Raw genomic sequence first — 17,996 nt, forward strand, 5'->3', positions numbered from 1 at the left:
CTGATCGGAAGAATGTCGGAGCCACCCCGATCGCGAATCGTAAATATTAAACATGTTTAATATTTACGATCAGAAATCGTATGTGTGTTGGGAACCCCGAGGACAAACGCACACGCTCTTGAGATTATCACATGAAACGAAACAATATCCAATCAGAAAGCGAGATGATGGAAGACGGAAGCAGTCCCGGCGCAGCACAAAGTGAAGTTGATGCAAAGTGAACTTGTACAGACCATGTTCCCGCTGTCTCTACGACTTCAACCAAACCCTTTTCTTTTTTTCCCTTGAATTTTCTGTGAAAATCATTCCAAACACTATCATTGAAATTTCTTTTCTTCATATTGTCCACCATGCTTAAGGGAGTCGCACACCGGACGCGCAGCTCAGCGCCGCGCCGTTCTAAAAATATCAAACACATTGCTTTCTATGAGCATAGTCGCACTGGCGCCGACAGGTGGTGTCTATCTGCGCCGCCCAGCTACGACTCAGGAAGTTGCTCAAATCCCTGTCACGCCACAGAGCGCCACTCACATAGTTTTACATTAAATAACATCATATTTGTCCCAAATCATTAACAATTGACATTGACTGCTATTTAATGTGCACTTCCTATTTACAATCCCTCGAGTGGTCCAAGACACAACTCGACGCGGTGCTGCGTTGCGCGTCCGGTGTGCGACCCCCTTTATTTTGAGGTGCAAAACAGTTAAATCTAGGATTTTTTATCCTCATGTTTGTAATCAGCATTTTGAAAATCTTATAAGATGTAAAAAATCTTTTGGTGTGTTCCCAGCATTACTTGCTGTTTTTTTTATTCCTGGAGGAGAGTACTGTTTTGAACCCAGTATTTCAGATTTGCTAGAGGGGCCTCATTTTTAAAATGCTTTGAAGAAACAGCCTGATCTCACGAGAATTAGTACATATTTTATGAGTTGGCTAATATGTATAAATAAGTTAAAACAAGTGCCAAAATGTACAATTGTCATTAAAAAAATAAAGAAACCACTTACTCCAACGTCAATGGGGCAGAAGTGTGAAATGTGGGTGTATGACTTAATATGATTTAGCCACCATTGGTAGAAACCATCCTAGTTTTTTTTAAAGCGCATTTGTGATTCATATTCAATATTGATGACAATAAATTGCCAGGACTTACCTTTAAAAGGTACCTTTACAGCTATTAACATTAAAGAATCTTAATCTGAATCATCACACCAAAGTGGGAAGCACAGTTCATGATGGTTTGTGTGGGTATAGGTGCAGAAAATCGGAAACTGTTTGTTTTTTAATTGTTAGACAAATGTATTATAGAAACCGTAATACAATACGGTAAACAAGGAAATTATGAAGCAAGCACCGAAGCATCACTTGTCAAATCCATTGCAGAAATTCATTTACTGTTTCATCATGCCTGACAATTAGCAATTAGATGAATTACAGTTGTGCTGTGCATAATGTGGATGTTAGGTGCAAATTCATTTCAACACAAACTGAGAGCTATAGCACATATGTAGCCTTGCTATTTTTATTCGGTCATACTTTCATGAAAGCAGAAAGATAGTAACTAAATTAAAGGTCACGTTCTTTCTGATCCTATTTTTAAAATCCTAGTTAGTGTGTAATGTTGCTATAATAGCATAAATAATACCTGTAAAATGATAAAGGTCTAAAGTTCACCCTACTGAAAAAAACAATAAAACCATTACAAAAAATTCTAATGATTTCCATTAAAATACCAATAGGAACCATTACCTTTTACCATTAAAACCACTATACTGTAGTGTGTTTTGGGTCATATTCCATTACTGTGGTTTACACCAGACGCAAGTTCAACGATTTGCGCGAGTAGATTACATACAAAGTCAATGCAAAAACGCAATCAGATGCGTCCTCGCGTGGGGCGATGCAAATTACGCAATATGGCCGGCGTGTTTACCTCGAAAACACGCAATATTCGCCTCAAACGCGTCTCGCGTCAACTCGAGCGAAAAATTTGCATATGCACAAAGTTAAATCCCGAGAGTAATCTAGAGCAAGTAATGCGATGCCCCGCATTTGGTGTGTACATAGCATAAGAAACCAATACATAGAACCAAAACATACCATTATGCTGCTTTTACACCAGCCACGGTAGAAGAATGAAGCACGAGTGATTTTAATGTTAAGTCAATGTGAAGACACGTTGACGCGCGTCTGGAGGTCTCGCGCCACGGATGAGGCGTTTGCCGCGGCGCAGAAGACGCGATTCTGCCTCATTCGCGCGAATTGAGCGCCTGCCGCGGTATGCTTTTTGTGCATTTTGTGTTTGACGCGAATTGCCGGCTGACGCCCGAGTTAAAAAATTTGAACTTTGGCGGAATTTCGCTCTGCGTTAACCAATCAGGAGCCTGCTTGCTTCTGTCTTGCTGAGTCACTCTTTCAACCTGAAGGAACACTTGATATTGCCGTGAGCAGTCACCCGGAGCTATACAACACAATTTCTTATTTCTATAGAGACAGGAATAAAAAGGACCTCGCTTGGAAGAGTGTCAGTGAGGACATTGGGCAACCTGGTAAGTTGTAATACACATTTCACTTTTGAGTCACGTGACGGTTATCAACCCCCGCCGTTTATTTTCCCCCTATAGTAAAGTTACCAAATACAAACCGGTAACTCTCTCAATAAATGCACAATCAACATCAGTCATCTTGCAAACAGACAACAGCATAGCACTTGCCCCTCCCACAAGAAGCAGATTTTGCCTCTGACGTGCGTCAAATGCTTGCTTTTTCCGCGCGTCTACTTCTCTCAAGACGCGGGAATGCATTCAAACTGTTCAAGCTGCAAACTAGGCGCAGTAGATCCGATTTTGACGCCTGAAACGCGGTTGGTGTAACGCAGCATTAGAGACCAACAAAGACCAATACACTGTAGTGTGTTTTGGGCCATATTCCATTAGAACCAATAAAACCAATACAATTTCTGTGATGGTGTCTATTGGTCTTTTTAGCAGGACACTGCAGGCGATACATTTTCTTTAGCAGAATTCGCATTTCAAAGCTTACAGTGAACGGCCAGTTTGGACTACAGCCCTCTACTCCCTGCTTTAATGACGTCACTACAACAGTTTTTTGACTAAACTCCGCCCACAGGAATACGTCAGTTGCCAGCTAAGCTAACGGCAAGCTAAGCTGCTATGAATCACAACTCACTAAACAAACTACACACTCAGAACTCGTTACGTACTTCTGAAGGAGGGACTTCATAGAACAAGGAAGACATCAGACCGTTTTTAGGAAAGTGAAAACAGTGCTATAGTGATAAGTACATTGTGTGAAAAATACCGCATTGTTTTACACATGAAACATGAACACATGTTATAAACTGTAAACACAATCAAAGCTTCAAAAACACTGAGAGAACGGGACCTTTAAATAAATAAATTACCCAACCTATACAGTAAACTCCATAGTTTAACCCTCTGGACTTCATGGCTCATTTTGTATGTCTTCCAGTATAGGCTTTACCTCCCTCAGAGAGCTCACTTCAAAAGAAAAACGTGCTTTCTGAAAGGCTCTGCTCTGAGGAGGCTGCTGCCGTCCTGTGAGAATCAAGCATTGAATGTTGCAGAACAATGGCGGAAATATCAAAGCGCACTGATTTGCTATCCTGAATGCATACCTTGTTGCAAAAAACACCACATTTTGTACAATTCCATCTACCATTTCCGCAAGATCAGGGCTCTGAAAGCAAACAATGGTGTAAAATATTAATATCAGTGACATCAAACCTGACAATGCAGACTGCCTACACACTTTTCTTTTGGAGAGCTACGAGCTCACCACCAGAATAACAATGGAGCAGTGAGGCTGGGTGATGCTCTGTACACTGGACCCTGCCCTCCTACTCATTAAGCCAGAGGAAATGGAGGCGCTCTTCAAACTCCACAACACTCAATGGAAACAGTGACCTGCATCATTGAGGACTGTAATCAAATCAGCACAGGAAGGATGAATACAACACTTTCAGCTCCTTTCTGCTTCGGAAAACAAAATCTGTATCCACTTTTAGCAATTATTGTGGAAAGATTTGAATGTGTCATGAAATTGCTAAGTACGCTTTGCAAGAAATGCTGCTTTTTAAAGGCACATTTAGACCCATTTATTGCATGTTTATTTATCTATAGACGGTTTCAGCAGCAACAACATAAACAAACAGCTTTTGTGGACTAAACGTGACTTCCGGTTACCATATAGAATCAATAACAACAGACTTCTTTTACAGTACTTTATTTCTGATAACAATGAAATAAATTACCTCAGTTCATGTATCATATCTAATGTGTATCAACTATTACATTGAGCTAATGTTATTGTGTAAAATGAATGTATATTGTAATGTTAGCTACAGGTCCTTGAATTATGTCTGGCTGCCAAACCTCTCCGCACAGTTGTCATCCATGCTCATTGTCTCCCCTCGTCTTTAGCAAACCAACACATTTTATTTTTAAGGCATTTGTTTCAGAGATCAGTTCAGCCACTAGCCAGACTGATTAATAAATACAGACCAGAAGTTAACTTTGCTTCAGGGGCCTCATTTATAAAATGCTGCGTAGAAACCATCCTACGTTTGATCTTACGATCATTTATCAAAAATGCGTCAGTGTAATTCATAGAACAAACGTACACACTGAAAACGCACGTACCCCTTTCTTTCAGATGGGAAATCTATAAATCGCAAATGATCTTAAACTTGTGCGCAGCTGAGCAGATCTCTCCCTTTAAACAAAGCCTAATTATTATTTATAAAAACTATCTTTGATGTGGAAAAGTGCTTAGCACTGCGTCAGGGTCTGAGCAGACGTAGGCACTTTTGCTTGTCCGATTGCTGCAGTTTTTGGGAAATATAAGTCATTCATGCTGTTTGAAATTGGGTTTAAACATTGACAAGCACTCTTTTATGTCTATGACATTAATTATGCATCGTTTAAAGGCAGAGATCTGAAACTGCTCAGCTGCGCACAAGTTCAAGATCATTTGCAATTTATAAATTTTACATCTGTAAGAAAGGGGCACGCACGTTTTCTGCACGTACGTTTGGTTTACAGTACCTCACACATACATGTAGTGTAAACTTGGGTTGGACGTTCTGCACAAGGGTACAGGTTTAACTCATGGATCTATCTCTCTCGGATTTGAACCTACAACTTTTGGTTCATTGTAGCAATGATCATTGACTGCTACTCACTTAATGTTATAAATATGGTTTATATATATAGACCTTCTTATAAACATCAACTTTTCAGGAACCACATTTTACTCAGTTTGTCAAAAGCAGTTGAAGCCATTTTTTTATTTTATTTACTGTTTTCTACATAAACTCATCGTACATAATGTAACATTCTGTAATAATGTAAATAACCTTGATATTTTTAATATTGACAGAGTAAGTGTGAAATCAATGCTTGATTTTTTTTCAAACTTTGATGCTCCGAAACTCAGATTATGAGACTTCAGCATCAATTTTACAGACAAGGTCACATATTTCATAACATTTGTAAACATTCACAATGATAAAACAAATGTATATCTTGAATGCGCTTGGATAAACCGCCTGCCAAAGTCATAAATGTAATGTAAATATTTTCTGTGTAAAGTCTTAGTTTGTCACACCACAGAAAAATGTGTTTTAACAACCCTGCAAAATCTGAATAATAAAAGAACAAAAAATCTGAATCTTGGAAAAAGGGGCACAAATTTTCTGTTCTCAAATGCTGGGGGTGTAACCATTGTCTGCGCAAACCACGCCCACTAGCGAAAAAGCTGCCATCTCCCTCAACTTTAAAATATTGCTACCATAGATATGTATAACTAGATATGACATTCCATACATCTACATACGACCGTTCCATATACACTATTTTGCCACAAGTCTTGGGACACCTGCCTTTATATGCACCTGAACCTGAATGACATCCCATTCTTAATCCATAGGGTATAATATGAAGTTGGCTATAACAGCTTCAACTCTTCTTGGAAGACTTTCTACAAGGTTTAGGAGTGTGTTTATGGGAATTTCTGACCAATCTTCTAAAAGCATTTTTAAGGTCAGACACTGATGTTGGACGAGAAGGCCTCGTTCGTAGTCTCCGCTCTAATTCATCCCAAAGATGTTCTATTGGGTTGAGGTCAGGAGCCAGTCGAGTTCCTCCACACCAAACTCGATCATCCATGTCTTTATGAACCTTGCTTTGTACAATGGTGCACAGTCATGTTGGAACAGGAAGGGGCCATTCCCAAACTGTTCCCACAAAGTTGGGAGCATGAAATTGTCCAAAATGTCTTGGTATGATGAAGCATTAAGAGTTCCTTTCACTGGAAGTAATTGCAACACCTGAATTTAATAATTTGGAGGCGTGTCCCAAAACTTTTGGCAATATAGTGTATTTAGTGCCACCATTTTGGAATTGTCCTTTTGCATACGTCACTCACAGCTTTTTAGTCAGCCCATTGTCATGAAATGGGTATAAATAGCACACAGTTGAAAAGTCGTGCAATACATACGCCAAATTCCAATTTTGCATGCATATGATACATCAGTCCTTCCCGTTCACTTTTTATGTCTTTTTATTTATTGGTTTCTCATTTTTTTCTGTTTATTACCATTGTCGCTTGGGTTTGGGGTTAGAGCACGTTTTTGTTACATAAAATGACATCCTAACCAAACCCCAATTCTAACCCCAACTCCAAGTGACCATGGTTTAAAAAACGACAAAACATGAAGAAAACTATATGTTAAATAACACCCCAAAGCAAATCTCAAATCTAACCCCAAACCCAAGCGACAATGGTTTAAAAAACAGAAAAGAAATGAGAAACCAATAAATAAATCGACACGAAAAGATATGCTGTATAAAGGGAACAGGGGTATCGTATGCACGCAAAATGGAATTTGGCGTATATATTGCACAACTTTTCAACTGCGTGATATTTATACGCATTTCATGAGAATGGGTTGTTTAAGTATACACCGATAAGCCTAGTTTGGTTGTAAATCTTGTAGAGATTTCAATTCCCCAAAAAACAAAAACTTTAAATGTACTAACTCAGTATTACAGATTTTTGAAATCGTTGTGTTCTGTAACACTTTCTTCTTGATGTATTATATAAGCAGTTAAAATGTTTGGGTCTACACAGCAGCACATAGCATTTGATAAATACACAGTAGCCTAGTACGGTTTTCAGCTTGCTTGCTCTTGGGCTTGGCAGAGATGCCAGATTTGCATAAAAATCTGTTCCATCCCAATGACCTTTTCCCAAATACAAAAACTTTACTTTCATAAATAAAATAATATTACCTTAATATTTACAGCAGGTGAATAAAATCCTTTCACATTTAATCGGTGACAAAAACATTCATGTCAACCGTTTTAAAGTAATCCGATTCCGCAGAAACTGTCAACTTGGCAACACTGGATTTCATCTCGCATTCCACCGTTCCAATATGGCGAACGACTTACAAATAATGGCCCATAGAAGCAGCTGCTAATGACTACATACAATCGCTACAGCTTGAATGGATACTCGCGATCGTGTTAGGAGCGAGCCATCATTTTAGACCAACCCAAATAATCCTGAACAGAAACTTTTTAATGATCCAACTTCACAATTCAGTACTACACAGTTCAGTCTTTGTAATGTGTATCAGCAATACATTTCTAACATTTAAAATGTGTTTAGATACAATTCTCGGAAATAATGTTTCATATAGTTTGAGGGTCAGCGTATTGGATTCAGAGTTTTTCATACACCAGGATGTTTTAAAACGACCAAAACTTCAGACGCTTTGCCTCTGGCATCAGGCTATGAAACCTTTTGTACCATGACATAAACCTTCACCCAGCAGTCCATTCCCTCTGCAACTGATCTGATGTGATTTGGTAAATATAGACAGATGCTTCCAATGTCACTGCTGGATTTTCTGTACTCTGCTACGTTTGCCTCGTGGACTCGGTGATGGGAATATCATCAGACAGCAGTCAAAAGCACCCGGTGAACTTCTGTCACTGTGAGGAATGACTGCACACATTTAAGTAACCCAGAAGCCATGCTCTTTGCAGAGATAAACAACAGCTTTACCTGATACCCAGCTGCTCCCCTGATCTCTCCAAGCCTACGGTCATCCATTCGTCTCAGTACAGTTAGTCCAAAGCTTTCTCTGTCCCCACAGCACATTATCAGCGTAAATACAAACGCTGAATTCAGCCTTATGTGTGTGTGTGTGTGTTTGCTGTTGACTTAAAGTCCCTATGAAATCAACATTGAAGTTTATTGGCTATCAGTATGAATATATTAGCCTTAGGGATATCTGTATATCTAACCTAATGTAGTTTGCTCCAAAACACTAACACAATTTACATATCCTACATTCTCTCACTTCTGCCAATACAGATCATTATTTTATGATGCCATTATGCACTTCAGCTTCTCATTAGATTCCAGGCCGTGAGGTTAACTGAACGCTATTGGTTATGTTAAAAAGGGGAGGAGCCAGTCATTATGCTCCCAATCTGGTTTCAGCGGAAATTACATCAACGCATCGTACAATGGTGTGCATTTCTACTTCAGCGTGTCTTTACGCATGTAAACTAGCCATATTTGCATGTGTTTTTTGTTATTGTTTGTGTTACACCTAATGTTTACCAGAAAGACACGCTATTTCATGACACTCCAAAAAACTGAACCACTTGTAAAAAAACAATAACTGGATATGAAATATAATAATTACCCATAATTGTCTCTTTGTAAGTGAGGTCTGGTGTAATTGTTAAATGACCCTGAATATCCGCTGACGTGCAATAGCACTTAGCTTTTCAACATTAATGCATCAGTAACATCATTGCCCAAATGCTTTGCCAGGCTTCATAATGGATGTGATTACCTAGATTATAAGATAGAAACTAAGCCAATTATCGCTTGTTTAAAGAGAGGGTTGGGAGAGCATAATAACATGCTAGCAAAAAGATGACTGTTGCGCTGCTAACATCTAAAAAACAAAAAATGATTATTAATTCTCATTAAACTCTCAACATGTCATATTGCGAATCATTATCCTGACAATGTCTTTATTGTGAAACAATAATTACACTGAGCAAAATTATAAACGCAACACTTTTGTTTTTGCCCCCAATTTTCATGAGCTGAACTAAAAGATCTTACACCTTTTCTATGTACACAAAAGGCCAATTTCTCTCAAATGTTGTTCATAAATGTGCTAAATCCGTGTACGTGAGCGCTTCTTCTTTGCCGTTATAATCCATCCACCTCACAGGTGTGACATATCAAAATGCTGATTAGACAGCATTGTTTATTGCACAGGCGTGCCTTAGGCTGGCCACAATAAAAGGCCACTCCAAAATGTGCAGTTTTACTGTATTGGAGGGTCCGAAACCATTTGCCTCACGCAGTGCAACACATAGAGTTGATTAGGTTATTGACTGTGGCCTGTGGAATGTTGGCCCATACCTCTTCAATGGCTGTATGAAGTTGCTGGATATTGGCAGGACGCTTTTGTACTCGCCGATCCAAAGCATCCAAAACATGCTAAATGGGTGACATGTCCGTGGACTATGCTGGCCATGCAAGAACTGGGATGTTTTCAGCTTTTAGGACTTGTGTACAGATCCTTGCAACATGGGGCCGTGCCTTATCATGCCGCAACATGAGGTAATGGTCGTGGATGAATGGCACAACAATGGGCTTTAGAATCTCGTAACGGTATTTCTGTGCATTCAAAATAGCATCAATAAAATGCACCTGTATTCATTGTCCGTAACATACAGTTTACCTGCCCATACTATAGCCCCACTGCCACATTGGGCCACTCGGGCTACAACATTGACATTAGCATACCGCTCACCCACACAACACTATTCACGCTGTCTGCCATCTGCCCTGTACAGTAAAAACCTGGATTCATCCATGACGAGAACACCTCTCAAAAGTGCCAGACGCCATTGAATGTGAGCGTTTGCCCACTTAAGTCGGTTACGACACGAACTGCAATCAGGTCGAGACCTGGATGAGGACGACGAGCATGCAGATGAGCTTCTCTGAAACGGTTTCTGACAGTTTGTGCAGAAATTATTTGGTTATGCAAACCGATTGTTGCAGCAGCTGTCTGGGTGGCAGGTCTGAGACGAACTTGGAGGTGAAGACGCTGGATGTAGAGGTCCCGGGTTGGTGCGGGTACACGTGGTCTGCGGTTGTGAGGCCTGTTGGATGTACTGCCAAATTCTCTGGAACGCCTTTGGAGACGGCTTATGGTAGAGAAATTAACATTTTAATTCACAGGCAAAAACTTTGGAGGACATTTCTGCAGTCAGAATGACAAATGCACGCTTCCTTAAAATTTGCGACATCTGTGGTGTGTGCTGTGTGATAAAACTGCACATTTTAGAGTGGCCTTTAATTGTGCCCAGCCTAAGGTGCACCTGTGCAATATTCTTGATGTCTAATCGGCATCTTGATATGCGATACCTGTGAGGCAGATAGCTCATGAAAAGATTTAGACAGATTTGTGAACAATATATTTAAGAGAAAAGGCCTTTTCTGTACTTAAAAAAGTTATTTTAGTTCAGCAAAAGTGTTGCGTTAATAATTTTGTTCAGTGTATTTTGTGACAGATAAAACATCAGGTTTGGTAATGTTCTACTGCCATCTGCTGGGCAAGTATATCCACAGCAAGCACTGGTGTGCATTGCTGTTTTGCCACAGAAGAGGTTGTGTATATTCTTCCATTTTTTTTATATTCATTTGAGTAATGATTAAAATGAATAATTTGGGTATACTTTATCTTGTCAGGCAATGAGCAAATCATTTATCTAGACTCAGAACTGGCAAAGTATAAAGCCTGTAAAAGGTTATTACATTTGCAAAGTGAGTCAAGTCTGGTATTTTCACTCATAATATTAAAAATGTGTAGATTATAATAAGATTTGAATTAGATTTAATAATTTATGCTTAAATAAAACAATTTACCTATTTAAATAAAAACGTTTGAAAAAAAGTTTATTACATTGTTGTCTCTAAAAATGTTTTATTTTCAACCCAGCATTTGATCAAAAATGATGAATCCAACCCTTTTAAGGTAACCAATGCAATGGGGAAAATAACCTAACATTTTACAGTGCAAGTATTCAGTATGAAAGTATGATGTTAGTTTGTACCAAAAAATATAATGTTTATTCATGGTTAATGATGGGAAACCACAAGAAGTGATGTACAGAGCTCTTTTTCAAATAAAATCTTTAAATAATTTATTTCAAAAGACATCTATATTGATCGATAGATTAACATGATAACTATATAAAATCTTTACTTAAAGCACCACTTGCCACAATGGCAAAATCTAAAAAGGAGCACACTAAAAAGTGATGCAGAACAGAAAAACATCAACATAGCCTTCAGATGTGTTGATTCAGGAAGTAGAAGCTTCATGTGCTGGAACGAGGAATACATTGGACATGTGCAGCTCACTGGTACATTATTGGTGCTCGTGTGCAGACTGAGGCAGATTCAATACGGTCTGTGCCACCTCACATTAAGACAGGGAGCAACTAGACTGTTTGGAAACCTCTGCCTGTGGATTGAGAAGACAATGAGAAAAATAAATCAGACCAGATATTTAATGACTGAAAATGAAAAAAAAAAACCTTTATTTGCGCAAGTGCTGTTATCTTAAATATAGCAAAATAAATAGATTTATATGAGTGGTTCTCAAACTTTTTCGCCGTGCAGCCCCCCTTGTGTACCACACACGCACACCATTGAAAAATTCTAAAACTTAAATTTGGTTTAATTACACAGAATTTTGGATAAATTAAAGGGATACTCCATTTTTATTTGAAAATATGCTCATTTTCCAGCTCCCCTAGAGCCAAACATTAGATCTCCACCGTTTTGGAATCCACTCAGCCGATCTCCGGGTCTGGAGCCACAACTCCCAGCATAGCTTAGCACAATCACAACTTTTAATTTTCTGTCAGTCTTAGTACACGATGTAACTACAAGAGTCTAATTTTAAATAGGAAAAATATCAAAACTCTGGTTATTTTTTAGTGCGATGCTAATGGTCTAATCAGATTCAATGCATTGTGCTAAGCTATGCTAAAAGTGGTACCACCACACCCGGAGATCAGCTGAATGGACTCCAAAACGGCAAAAATCAAATGCTCAACTCTAGGGGAGCTGGAAAATGAGTAAGTGGAGTGTCTCTTTAATATTTTATGAAATGTCATAAAACTGGGGCCCCCCAGGCACCATCTCGGGGCTACTACCCCCAGTTTTAGAACCACTTATGTATAATATAAACTTAAAGTCCCAATTAACAGGAAGTCACAATCGACCTCTTTATTTTGATGCATTTCTGAGTGAAACGACCTATCAAGGAAAATATGGGCGTGGCTTGTGTTTTCCACTGTAAATTGAAAAGTAGGCATTTCATTCAGAAATGAAACTGGCAGCAGACTTACAATTGTAGGGGGGTGGTGTTAACAGATGATTAGCCCAAGCTGATGTCTTCCGAGAAGTATTGCCACAAGAGGGCAGAAGTATATTTTCCTCTCTTTTTTGTGAAAATTGGCGCTACAAATCCATCAAGTAAACGACTATGTTTAGGTCTGTCGCCTTGTTATACGCCACAAATGAGATGAGAGAGGGGAGAAACGATCGTGTCTGACTAGCGAATGAATAGGGTTTGGTTTTACCCTGTATGAGTGCGTGTTAGCAAGTTTGACTGATATTATAGCATCTTGGATTGTAATGTAAATACCGAAAACGTGAACGCAGCATCTGAATACAGGGAAATACTGTATGCAAGTGAATCGCCGACATTTAAAATGAAGATCGCATTTGTGTGTGAAACGAGATCGTGATTCTTTTTCGATTAATCGTGCAGCCCTAATTGTAACATCATTGTAATCAATTTAATTTTGTGGCCTACATCACGACTGTAACGTCACAGTCTGTATTATGTTGAGATTGGCCTGTTTTCCATTGATCTTTTGCATGCACAAGGTTTAAATAAGCAGGAAACAATAGTGTTTGAGGCTCACGAAATGTCATTACCATGTACAGAACTCTTGTAATTCATCTAAGTAAATACAGTTTTACGTTCTACGGCACCTTTAACTTGTATTCATTTATTCAATCTTTTAAAAATATTCAGCAGTACACCTCAGATAACATGTCAACCAAATTGTATAGCCCCAGGCACCCAATAAATTAGACAACATGAAACAGCCGCTGGGGCTATATGTACCTATCTGAGGTCCTGTTAGCATAGCATGCTACTGACCGCTAAGGTTTCTGGCTACCTGTTGTCTCTGCTGCTGTCGTCTGTACTCCTCTTCACTAGCAGCCAGTGCTTGAGCAAGAGCCAGATCCTCCTGCTCCTGAGGGCTGAGAAACACAGACATGTATTAGCACAACCATCAGTACACACAGGAATCAATGCAGATAGACGTCAAACACACAGAGTATGCCACAATTAGTGGCAATGTTCCCTATGCTGTAATGCCAAGAAATACCTTAGAGTAGGCTGGCTTGGAGGAGCAGATTCAGCCAGTGACATTTCTAATGCTCTCTGGAGGGCCTGCTCTTCTGTCTGCAAAAACAAAGACATCAACTCATTATTCAGGCACCTTTACAGTCAGTGGGTTTTTGAAAACACCGTCAACTTAAAATAAGCAACGCACCAGCCCGGCCTGATATGAAGCTGATGCAGGCATTACATTCTGTGCAGTAGGGGTCACGGGAAGAGATGATGCGGTACTCGACCTCTGTGCACTGGGGGGGGGAAAGGGAATAATGAAAATGTGAGAAAACAATCAAAATATGTGTTAAATATAATAAAACGAAAGCATCTGTGTCTTAAAAAGTGATTACCTGCTCCTCTGAGGTCTAGGGTTTCCGGTTACTCCATTTGACATAGTCCGAGTGCTTCCTCTATTGGATGACGGTGCGGCATTACTGGAAGAGGCTTGAGCCCTCATTAGAGCAGCATGCCTACAAAACAAACCCAACCGTCATTACTAAGTGACTTTCATTATTCAATGTTTCGGCTACCGAAAAACTGTACTAACCCTGATTTGGTGACAGGCTTTCCATCAGTCTTACAGTCGTGGTCGAGTGGATGTCTGTGTTTGAGACAGAAGTTCAAGTGGCACTGATCACATGTCACCCGAATCATTTCTTTCTGCTTACAGCCTCCCTTGGAGCATTTATTTGTAAAGATCTGCATGATGAGAAATAATCCGATTGGTTTTCATTGCAACTTCATTCTCTGTGATCTTAAAGCCAAGTGAGAGAAACAGAAATAAAATCATGTCTCTTTTTTTCTTTGTGCCCTGTGAATCCAGGTTACCTTTCGTTTCCTCTGAGCAGGGTCAGATTTGCAATCTCTGTCTATATGTTCCCCAACTTTAATGTCCGGCATTTCCCCTCTTTTAATAGGAATGGGGATGTTGCACAACGGACATACAGGAACCTGGACATCCTGTATAGGGAAAAAACAACACACATCAGTCACATATGGTTATCTGCATGTTTTAAAGCAATGTTCTGGGTTAAAACTATAAAGTTATATCTTCTTTACAATTACAAAGAAATGTGGCTATAAACAGTGTGTAGTGTTTTATTTAATTCACAAACCTATTAACTTCCATTGTAAGAGCCTAGTTGTAAATTTGAAACAAAAATGATTTGCCGCAGTAAGCAAACATGATGCCACAAATGCAGCAACTTTCCTTACGCAATTGTACAATAAAGACTTGGTTTGGTTTATTAAACCCAGTTACAAATAGAGTACATACCTTTTTATATGATGAAGTGCACTTGTGATTTGCATAAGTTATGTGGTCTTTGCAGAAAATTTCTTCACAGGCATCACATCTCATTGGAAGAAAATCTGTGGTGCACATCACAATTTAAAAAAACTTTATCTCATATTTCATGCATCAACTAATGCTAGATCACTGTACATACAGCATGACAAAAACAATATTAGTATAATTTTTAAATGACCAATGCTGTTTAAAAAACAGGATGTCTAATGGCTGTTATAAGTCATGATATATTGTTTAAAATTAAAACGAGCACTCATAATACTGCTTCTACTGATACAATTTTTGATTTTATAAAAATCATCATAAACTATTTTCATATTTTCTATTTACATATTTTCAGCATTTCACAATTTGATTATGAATATTAGTATTTTCTATGTCCATTTGGTTTTTAAGCATTTTAAGCGTTAGTTCATACAGTGCTAATATTGATCATATTGCCTGAATTTTATTTTTGGAGTTTATGCTTCACCAAATAATAATTTTTTCCTTTGACTTTTATGGTTTCTAAATTTTAAAGACCTACTAAAATTGCTTGAAGTGCATAGCTTTGTGTAGTGTGTTAAAACAGGAAGCGGAACATATTGTATGGCTTTATCTCCTTTTAAAAATGTCAATAGTGTTTTAGACTTGTGGTAATACTAATGGTCTGAAAAACATAGGTGCTTTTTAATGGCCAAGGAGCACACAAGAGGCCATGTGACGTATATGACATGTAAAGGAACCAATAATGTTTTGTTTTGTGCAGGGTCGTGTTCAATGGTGCGTTCACACCAGACGCGGAAGAGTCGGCAAGCGCGAGTGATTTACATGTTAAGTCAATGCAAAGACAAAGGATCTTGTTTGGAAGAAAGTGGGTGAGAAGGTTGAACATCTGGCAAGTTTACTCAATTTGAGCTATATAAGCCCCTCCCATGATGCAAATTTACGCATTAATGTCTTGAATGACTAGAATTTCATGCGCGAATAAAGCGAGTCAACTCAAAACGTTCAAGCGTCCAAACCATGCGCAAATAACACATTTTTGCCGCCTCTTCCGCATCTGGTGTAAACACAAAGTAAGGGTGTGGATTTTTCGCCACAATAACAGACTGATGTGCAACCATCATTCACAAACGTCTCTAAAGTTTATAACAACAACATAAAAACATGTTAAAATATTTCCCATACTTTCAAAAGAGCATCGTTTAATAGATCTTGATTAAGCATACCGTCAGCGATTTAAACACAACAGCTTTCGTCTTCGAACAGAAGACTTTGTGTCGTTTCCGGGCGGAAAGTTAAAGATAGCAACACACACGCCTCCTATAAATCCTGTGTAATTACACCAATCAGAGGACAACTTTGAACATGCTAAAGTATGCATCAGACGTTCAGCCAACAGTCCATGGCTAAGACTAGTTTTTTTGTTTACCTCACAACCTGGAATCTTATGAGAAGCTGAAGTGCAGAATGATGTCATAAAAATCACTGATCCGTTTTAATGTTTATATCTTCTGAATGTGTATTTTTGTCAATGTTTTGGAGCACACCAGTTTTTAGATATCCTTAAGGCTAATATATTCAGTGTTGATATTAGGGGAACTTCAATGAATCCTAAACTTGTTCTTTCTTCATAGTATTAAAATCATTTGACTGTCAGCCTTCAACATTCATCTTAATATCTGTTTTGTGCTCAGTACTTGAAAAGGGTAAAAAAAATTCATCTTTCATCATGATCACAATGTCAACAATTTCCTAATGATGGGCAATGCATTGACGTGCATGATACACTTGTCTACTACACTGTAACAAATTTGTTGTTGCCTTAAATTGTTAAGTATAGTTAACTTGGTTTTACATGTTATTTTTTCAACATACTATTTTTTGACTAGTGATGAGAAACTGTAACTTATAAAATGAAGTTAAAATAACTTAAGCAATTTCAACTTCATAAGTTACACCAACTCATCATTAGTCAAGATAAAAATAGTAAGTTAAAATAATTAGTAGATTATACATATATAATACATACATACATAGATATATATTTATATTAGTTTTAAGGTAATTATACTTAAAAATGTTATGCCACTAGAATTAATTATTTTTACAGTGTCCATGAAAAATGTATTATGAGAAAATGCTATACCCAGTACACATATTCAAATTTTTAGTCATTACGTAAACATAGACAGTGGATTAAATAAATATTAATCGAGTCATACAGTGTTTAATTAAAACACCCACCAAGACGTTTACATGACTTTTCTGTACAGTGCTCTCCGAGATCTGGAAACTCCATGGCACAATGGTGAAGTGTTGTACTGTACTGCTGTAATGTAAACAGGAAATAAAAGCATCAACTCTCTGATCACCAGACTGCTGTTACATTGATCAAATCAAATACAACAAACTATTAGAAATCAACAAACGGATCCGAACCTTAATGTAAAGCGAAAGGCCTGTTAGTGCTTAACGTATTATGTTTACCAGCACCATTACGTAAGAGTTAAAATGAACGCATCTAATGCTGAATCACGCGAGTAAACAGAATATACTTCTATGTAACGTTACGCCTCAGAAATATAAAAAGCCGAAATGCTAAATTGGCATAACTTAATATTTAGTGGTGTTACTAAACCTGTATTATTAGTAAAGATAACCAGCCAGAGAGAGTGAAAATAAACGTAACTGTTATGCTTATACAAAACATTACGAACGAATTAGCTGACTGACGTTTGTTTCGCTATAAAAACAATGCGAATTTAAAAACAGTTTTTTATTGACACGATGATAAATGCAACTTACATCTTACCTAAATAGTGCGAAAACCGCTTGTATTGGTCCCTCTTTTGGTAGTTGTCTTCGCCTTCCTCTTCGATCAACCAAATCCACTGTGCTTTTTGTACTCGTTTGCGATTTTCTGATGTCATCGTAAGAAACTTGCGACTGTGGCTACAACGAGACGCCCCCATTTCAAAATAAAAGTCTTTCAGTTGACGTGCATTTTATTAGCAGTTTGTGTCTTGGTTTATACACCTGTTAACTTTATAATAGTGCGGTCAAAAGATTAATCGCGAATAATCACATTCATAATAAATATTTGTATCGCATAATATGTGTGTGTAC

The 17,996-nt window shown here is 38.2% G+C and overlaps 1 protein-coding gene across 4 annotated transcripts; it reads right to left on the reverse strand.

Moving 5' to 3' along the window:
* Positions 1 to 11,207: 11,207 nt before the first annotated feature.
* Positions 11,208 to 17,822, reverse strand: zfand2a (zinc finger, AN1-type domain 2A). Of its 4 annotated transcripts, none has more exons than XM_055190333.2 (10): positions 17,683 to 17,822; positions 17,115 to 17,199; positions 14,853 to 14,947; positions 14,405 to 14,536; positions 14,124 to 14,275; positions 13,927 to 14,046; positions 13,737 to 13,827; positions 13,569 to 13,645; positions 13,356 to 13,440; positions 11,208 to 11,620 (listed from the first exon to the last, which is right to left on the reverse strand). In XM_055190333.2, exons 2-10 carry the CDS (start codon positions 17,167 to 17,169, stop codon positions 11,582 to 11,584), a joined length of 846 nt encoding a protein of 281 aa, XP_055046308.2. In that variant the 5' UTR covers positions 17,170 to 17,199; positions 17,683 to 17,822; the 3' UTR covers positions 11,208 to 11,581. The 4 variants fall into 4 exon arrangements, with proteins under 4 accessions (XP_055046308.2, XP_055046297.2, XP_055046313.2 ...); XM_055190322.2 differs by having other exon boundaries at positions 13,337 to 13,440; XM_055190338.2 differs by having other exon boundaries at positions 13,301 to 13,440.
* Between the last annotated feature and the right edge of the window lie 174 nt (positions 17,823 to 17,996).

The sequence above is a fragment of the Misgurnus anguillicaudatus genome, chromosome 19, assembly GCF_027580225.2.
Source record: "Misgurnus anguillicaudatus chromosome 19, ASM2758022v2, whole genome shotgun sequence".
NCBI classification, from domain to species: domain Eukaryota; kingdom Metazoa; phylum Chordata; class Actinopteri; order Cypriniformes; family Cobitidae; genus Misgurnus; species Misgurnus anguillicaudatus.